Source organism: Hyaena hyaena, unplaced genomic scaffold (assembly GCF_003009895.1).
Source record: "Hyaena hyaena isolate Hyena2069 unplaced genomic scaffold, ASM300989v1 scaffold_9, whole genome shotgun sequence".
Classification (NCBI taxonomy): Eukaryota; Metazoa; Chordata; class Mammalia; order Carnivora; family Hyaenidae; genus Hyaena; species Hyaena hyaena.
Window position 1 is genome coordinate 3,724,023 of NW_024080641.1, and position 7,875 is coordinate 3,731,897.

Sequence of the window (7,875 nt, forward strand, 5' to 3'; positions counted from 1 at the left end):
CTTGATTTCGGCTCAGGTCGGGATCTCACAGGTTCGTGAGTTCGCGCCCCGCGTCGGACTCTGCACTGACAGAGCAGAGCCTGCTTGGGATGCTCTCTCTCTCTCTGCCCCTCCACCCCTCAAAATAAATAATAAAAAAAAAATCATAGTTGCTCGATTCGTCTATACTGTTGTGCGTAGTGCTGGATCCTTTTTCCAATCGCTTTGTGTTCTGTTGTGTGAACATGTCCCAGTGACCTATTTCTTTCTCTGTTGTTGGCATTTGGGTGGCTTCTAGATTATAGCTCTTATGAATAGTGCAGCACCCACAGGTTCAACCATCCCAGAACAAATTCTGGGTCACTGGAGAGAGCGTGAAAGAAGTTTGCTCAACAGAAGGAAGGCTCCTAGGAACTCTTGCCATTACAATAATGATAAGAGTGCGCTACGTGTTAGGACCAAAGACACATTTTGACAAACTATTGAACGGCCGAGTATTTGGTCACAGGCAAAGATAGCCATTATAGAATAAACTTTAGGGAATGCAGGAATAAACTGAAATTTTATCACAAGCTTTAAATTTGTACTACAATTTTATTTGTTTATTTTTAATGTTTTATTTTTTTCTGAGAGACAGCGTGAGCAGGGGAGGGTCAGAGAGAGAGGGAGACACAGAATCTGAAGACAGTCTCCAGGCTCTGAGCTGGCTGTCAGCACAGAGCCCTAGGCGGGGCTCGGACCCACGAGCCGTGAGATCATGACCTGAGCTGAAGTCGGACACTTAACCAACTGAGCCACCCAGGTGCGCCTTTTTTTCTTTTAAAGTAATGCTTTGTCAATCATCATTCATTCTTGCTACATTCCACCTCTGCAGTATCTTCCAGTTATTTATTCCTGCCTAGTAAGCAACCCCAAGACCTAGCGATGTCCAACAACTGTTTGCTTATACTCATTGACTCTCTGGGTCAGGAATTCACACAGGGTACAGGAGTGATGGCTTGTTTTTGCTACATGATGGCTGGGCCTCAACGGGGAAGATGTAAATGGTTGAGGAGTGAGTCAAACATTTTGGAGCTGGACGGGGCACCTGGGTGGCTCAGTTGGTTAAGTGTCTGACTCGGCGCAGGTCATGATCCCACAGTCTGTGGGTTCGAGCCTAGCGTCAGGCTCTGTGCTGACAGCTCAGAGCCTGGAGCCTGCTTCAGATTCTGTCTCCCTCTCTCTCTGACCCTCCCCCACTCGCTTTCTGTCTCTGTCTCTCAAAATAAAGACATAAAAGATGAAAAAGAAAAAACCTTTTGGAGCTGGAATCACCTACAAGTTTCCTTACTCACATGTCTGGTGCCTGGGCTTAGATCATTTGAAGGAGGGGCTCAGCTGGGAATTGTTGACTGGAGCACACACATGTGGCTTCTCCAGTTGGCTTGAGCTTCCTCACAACATGGAAGCCAAAAGATAGTTGACCTTTCTTGGAGCACAGCGATCCAAGAATGACTCTCCCAATACACAAGGAAAAAGTTGCATGGCCCTTTATAACATAGCCTGAGAAGTCACAAAGATTTCTCGCCATGATATTCTTGGTCCAATCTTTTCTCTTTGACCACACTCTTTACTATTAGTTAAAGAATTTACAAGTCTGGTCAGATTCAGTAAGAGGGGCATAGATCACCACCTTTCCATGGGAATATCAAAGAATTATGGCTGTGTTTTAAAGCCACTGCATGATGCTATATTCATTCTTCAATTGATTCACAGAATTTCAACAGGTAAACGGCACAACTGATATGCAGATTTAACAATTTGAATGACAGGTCTCTTTTTTTTTCCGGCATGAAATATCATGGGAACTTGGACACACACACACACACACACACACACACACACACACACACTGTTGCATCAAGGTATCCATCCCGCCCAAGTTCAGGGATGCCAGAGATGAGTGGAGCACCCACTTGGCTATTTGGTCTTGCAACGGTCCAAAATGAGATTAAAATAGGACTCAAGTTGAATACTTAGGCCAAAACCGTACTTAATTGCATTTTCCGTATGTGATACCCCTTCCAGATCAGGATGGTTTTTATTGGTATTCCTTTGGGGAGAAGAGGAAGGAGCTTGGAGAGCTCAGTATGTCCGAGACTGCACAGCTGGTGAGCAGCATTGCTTCGTACATCAGCAAAGGCCTGACAGGAAACAGCAGCCTGAAGGGAGTCATTGAGGAGCGTTTCATCAACTCTCAATAGAGGTGCTGCCTGTGGGCAGCAAGTTGAGGAAACCAGCAAGGCAAGGGGAGGCACTATATCCAGGCTTGCAGTGCACGTGTGGGCAGAAGCCAGGAGTTTCTAGAAGCTCCTGGATATTCTGGAACCCGGGAACTATGGCCGAAGGAAAGACCTGGCAGGAGCTGTGGTTTTGTTAGAGGACCCCGGGGGAGGAGGGTGTTAAAAGCTGTCCTTTCCTCTTGCCCTCTGATTTCTGGGGGATCCCGGGGGTCCCCCAACAGAAAGGCAGAGACTAGGCGGGCCAGCTGGTTGCCATCCTTAAGCCAGGGCATTCCACCTCCGTCCCCGAGGCCCCCATTGAATCGAAAAGGGGGGGCAGAGCATCTGGACGGAAAATCGGAGAACGCACAGACCCCTGCGTCGCTGAGCGGACCACCCGCTCTCCCGCCTGGCCCCCGGAGCCCCTGGGAGAAATCAGCAAGCCGAGCCGGTTGCCATGGCAACCGCGGCAGATGCGAGGCCAGGGCGGCGCGGACGCAAGTGCGCAAGCGCGCGCTGCGACGCGGCCTGGGCTCCGCGCAGCTGCAGGGCTCGAAGCGAGACGCCGCGTGACCCGCTCGGAGCCGGAGCGGGGGCGGACGCCGGCTTCTCGGCCCTTCCAGCCGGGAACAGCCGGCCTGGGTGGCCCGGGCTGGAGCCTGGCGAGCGGCTGCGTCCTGGCAGCCTGTCCTCAGCCCGACCTGACCTGGCGGCCGGAGGCGGGGCCGAAAGGATCCCTGCTGGGCGGCCGCCACCCAGACTAGGGGCAGGGCCGGGCGCGGTTTTCAGCGGGTCGCAGGACACGTGTGAGCACCCGGGGCCCCCTTTGGGGAGGAGGGGCCTGGGCAAGCGCGAGGCCCTCCTGTAGGCCTGCCGCGCTGGGGGCAGCAGAGATCTCTGAGCCTGGCCGTCTTCCGGGGAATCTGACCTCCCTCTCCTGTCACCTTACAGGATTAATACTTGGGGACCGCTGCAAACCCTCATCCACCTTATAGACTGTTCGGTGCACGTGGGATTAGAGGCGCCCGGTGTCCGCCACCATGGCCATGAACCTTCTGGAGGACTGGTGCCGGGGGATGGAAGTGGACATCCACAGGTCCCTGTTGGTCACAGGCATCCCAGAGGACTGTGGTCAAGCAGAGATTGAGGAGACCTTGAATGGGGTCCTCTCCCCACTGGGCCCATACTTAGTGCTCAATAAGATTTTTCTGAGGGAGGAGAACGCCAAAGCTGCCCTAATTGAGGTGGGAGAGGGTGTGAATCTCAGGGCCATCCCGCGGGAGTTCCCAGCAAGGGGGGGCGTCTGGAGAATGGTCTGTAGGGATCCCACTCAGGATGCTGAGTTTTTAAAAAATCTGAATGAGTTCTTGGATGGCGAGGGGCGCACGTGGGAGGATGTGGTCCGCTTGCTCCAGCTCCGCCACCCCCCACAGCCCCAGAATCAGCGCCCAGAGAACTGGGCAGAAGCTTTGGGGGTGCTCCTGGGGGCAGTAGTGCAAATTGTCTTCCACATGGATGCGGAGATGCGCAGCCGCGAGGAAGCAAGGGCTCAAGAGGTGGCTGATGCCCAGGCAGTAGCAGCTGCAGCTGCAGCGCGGAGGAAGGTCAAGAAGGAGCCAGGGCAGGCTGCAGAAGTTGGGTCTGCTTTGAAGATGGAGAATCCCAACCACTGGAATGACATGGAAGATGGAGGTGACCCTCCCAAACCTCTGGTTTGCAGAGCTGTAGCTAAAACTCGCTCCAGGAGAAAGAAGCAGAAAAAAAACCCTAAGCAGGAATCAACACCCTGGAAAAAACCTAAAGGCCACCATTCCAACAGCTCGGCCGCCTTGGAGTATCCTGAGGCGGATGGTGCTGAAAGTATGGAGGTCTCAGAATGTATGAGGAGCAACAAAAAGCCCCATGTGAAGCAGGAGGAGTCGGCTTTAAAGAAGCCTGCTGGAAAATGTGCCTGGAAGGCTCCCAGCAACCCATCCCATGATGCTACGTCAGAAGCTGTGAACCCTGGAGTTGCTTCGGAGTCAGACCAAGATGGCGGTCAGGAGGGCTCACCAAAGAAGAAGTCCATGGGCTGGGCCTTGGCAAAGAGCCCCACCCCCACGAGAAAGAAAAAGAAGGTGAGCTTGGGCCCTGTTTCTTACGTCCTGGTCCATTCAGCAGATGCCAAGAAGAAGCCAATGATGGCAAAGAAAGGTCCGGCCTCAAGAAGAGATGCATCCGTTCAAAAGGCCTTTCAGGGCCCACAGCCCGCGGAGTTGCCAGCCTCAACATCACAGGGCCCAAAGGCCAAGCCAGAAGGCTCCCCTCATGCCTCCGGTGGTGAGAACGACCACGGAAGTGATCTGGGTTATGATGATAAGTGGATGAGTGGGGAAGAGCTGGAGCTCCAGGTGGGGGCAGAGGAGTTCAGAGGCCTAGCAGGTCAGGGGGTGCATGAGGAGGACCCCAGTGCAGTGGAAGAGCCAGATGACACACCAGTTGAGGCTTTAGAAGGCGAGAGCCCTGACCTCCCTCCTAGGAGCCCCTGAAGGGCAACACCGGAGACACCGGTGGGCAGGAGGTGGCCAAGCAAAGCTCCCACCTCTCCTTTGTTAGTGAGTGTCGCTCTGGTAGTCTCTGGGTCATTCTGCTCATCTGACCCTGCTCCTTTAGTAAGAATCGAATAGTTGGGAGTGATAACGATAGATCGATCGTCAAGGTAGATGGCTTTGAGGTTGGAGTTTTCTGGAGGCCTGGTTGGGGGGTAGAAATGTTCAAGCACTTGAAAGGCTCAAGGAAGTGAAAAAAAATTCCACATGACCCCCACTTCCCCTTTTGAGCTCTTCTAATCTACAGAACCCAGAAAGCTTTGATTCGGAGAACCACCCATACCTGATTAGTTGAAAGATGTCCAAGGAAGAAAAAAATATCACATTGGGAACCAAGTTTGTTTTTTATTGAACCAACTGTTAACTCTTAAGGATCCCATTTGTAGAAATGGGGCTCTCAGAGGGGAACTGTCCATGAGCTCTTGGGTGGGAGAGATTAAGGGAGGGAGGTACATCTCTCTGCTCTTTTCTCTGCCATGCTTGCTTTTGCACCTCCCCTTGACTCACCTTCAGAGGTTGGAGGATCACGAAGCAGATTGGGAAAATTCTAGAACATTTACCTTTACATACACGGGCAGGATCCCTGTTAATGTCCATCCGCGGTCTGCCTTTCTTCCTCATTCCCTGCTTCCTGGGTGGTCAGCCAACCTCTGCACGCAGGGCCTGGCATTTACTCCCACCTTCTCTGTGTTTCAGCCATGGGTAAGTTAAGCTGAGATCTTCAAAGCGAACCTGCCTGCCTTGCTCGCTCCTCCTGGTCTTCAATTTCCATCCTCCCGTTAACTAGCCAGAGGACGAGAAGGTTCCAAGAGTTAGTTTTGGGGGACAAGAATGTCCACTTGGACCTTGACGTACTTGAGTTTTAGATTCTGTTAATAAAAGTGGCATTTGGATTCCATTTAGGGTCAGACCATCTCAGGAAGCCCGTGGGGAGAAGGGATGATCAGTAGGGAAGGACTCAGGCACTTCTGGCTTCCCAGCCCTGATTCCATCCAGCACCATCAAACTTTCCATCTTTGGGGCTAAAGGCACTTGTCACATTGTAATAGGAGAGGGAAATTTTTCTTAAGAAATTGGCTGTTAATTTCTGTCATTTGAATAGACCAACATTCCTTGTCTCCCAAGTGTGTGTGTGTGTGTGTGTGTGTGTGTGTGTGTGTAGGGGGAGGGGGCAGAGTTCCGGACACCATTGGTTTTCAAGTAGTATGCTGGAAGGCCCAAAGCATGCTCAAAGATGTAATCCAAAACTTTTTAAAAATGTATTTAATATAATTAATTTATTATTGTTTTTGAGAGTGTGTGCGCCCATGCATAGGAGGGGGAGGGACAGAGGTGGAGAGATTCTTAAGCAGGCTCCTCATCCAGAACAGAGCCCTATCTCACAGCCATGAGATCATGACCTGAGCTGAAATCAAGAGTCGGATGCCCAACCGACTGAGCCACCCAGGCTACCCCATGTGTTTAAAAAAAAACAAAAAATAAAAAAAACTGGAACTTGAACACGTCGTAAGCCAGACCAGTCACATAGGAGACTATCAGAGTATTACCCTGTGTTCATAAGTGAACTTGACTTTGTACAGATCTCCAGTGAACCGTTTCTCCCATCTGTTTTCCCATATAACCGAACTTGGAAATGTGGCGGGCAAGAAAGGTTGGACGTGGGAGAGATTCAGTCATGCGCATGCCCTGTGATGTAACAACACTCTGAAAGAAGCTTCCCTTTGTAATTCACATGCTTCTGGAACGCAGTGATTTTCAGTTGTGTGGTAGCACGTCCGTGAATTCACCTAATACAACCGTCGCACAGTTTTAGCCCTTTATGTGTCCAGGGGCTCCCTTCTGTTTTTGTGATAGGGAATATGAGCAGTCATTAGACGTTGTTAGTAATCCTGAAATTCTGCTTTGAAAATCAATTTCTTTGTAATTTCAAAATCCTGGAAGAGTCTAACTAAAGCTGCAGGGGGGAAAAAAATACCCAGCTTATGTTTGCGGCTGTTCCACCATGTGCATCGAGGTTATCCTCCAGTTCGTGCAAAATGGAACACAGGAGTGCAGTTGCCGTCAAGGCGAAAATGCTTGCAACTCTCCAGCACCCAGTTTCAAGATCAGGCCCGTCAAGGGCTTCATTGTGTTAATAGATTGACATCGTGATGGGTAAATGTAAACACATATGTTACAAAATAAAGTTTCGCAAATTAAGTATCTGTTGACTCTCTTGCAGCCAGATGTCCTGGCTTATTTGAGAACAGGCCCTCCCTTCCCACACAGTGAGCTGTGCACACTGCCCTAGACTCCCAGCCTGGCGTGGGCTGCTGTCAGCCCTGGGAGGATTGTCACTGCTCCATGACAGAAGATGCCACCGAGGGGTCCTTTTTGCACCATACCCTTCCACCAACGTGAAAGGATCTCCCGCCGATCTTTGGGTTTCTAGAAGTTTTGAAGACAGGTACCTGGCGATGTGAATTTGAACGTATTTTGAAAAGCGGCTGGAAGCTGAAGACCCTTCCTTCCCCTCCCTTCAGACAGAAGCAGGTTTTTCAGCTCAAAAATTCAGTTTTCTCCTGACCAGCAGCCTCCCCTGCTACGGCCTCCTGAACCAGGCTGGCCACAGCATCGGTCCCCTGGGGTCTTTGTGAAAAGTGCCATTCCTGGGCCCCGCCTGCTGAGCCAGGATCCCTCGAGTTGGCGTCTGTGCCGGGAACCTGTGTCCTCGGCAGTTTCTCCTAAGGATTCTCAGGCACACTGAGTGCAGCAGCCAATGGGCAGCTCTGGCTGGAGCAGTTCACGCTTGGGGAAAGGGAACAAGCCTTCAGGGCCTAGGTTAGGGTTTTCTGAAAGGTGAAGGGGAGGGTCAGGGAGGGAAGAAGCGCAAAAGACTGAAAGGGAAGCTGGCCTTTGAGGACGGGGCAATGAGGTGCCAGAGCAGAGGCGCACAGAGACCTGGGTAATTGATGTGTTATTGACCGGGTGCTTTCCCAGTCTCCCTCCATGCAAAAGCCATATCTGGCCAACATCTTTAAGCACCTCCCAAGATGCAGTCAGTCACT

At 51.4% G+C, this 7,875-nt stretch overlaps 1 protein-coding gene across 1 annotated transcript; it reads left to right on the forward strand.

The window, feature by feature from the left end:
- The first annotated feature begins 2,823 nt into the window (after positions 1 to 2,823).
- PNMA8A (PNMA family member 8A) lies at positions 2,824 to 5,927 on the forward strand. Its single transcript, XM_039245278.1, has 2 exons — positions 2,824 to 3,046; positions 3,192 to 5,927. The coding sequence occupies exon 2, from the start codon at positions 3,281 to 3,283 to the stop codon at positions 4,766 to 4,768; it is 1,488 nt and encodes a 495-aa protein (XP_039101209.1). The 5' UTR covers positions 2,824 to 3,046; positions 3,192 to 3,280; the 3' UTR covers positions 4,769 to 5,927.
- Positions 5,928 to 7,875: the final 1,948 nt, after the last annotated feature.

Coding starts and splice junctions, on each gene's coding strand:
- PNMA8A (XM_039245278.1), top strand. CDS start 3,281: ATGGCCATGAACCTTCTGGAGGACTGGTGCCGGGGGATGGAAGTGGAC.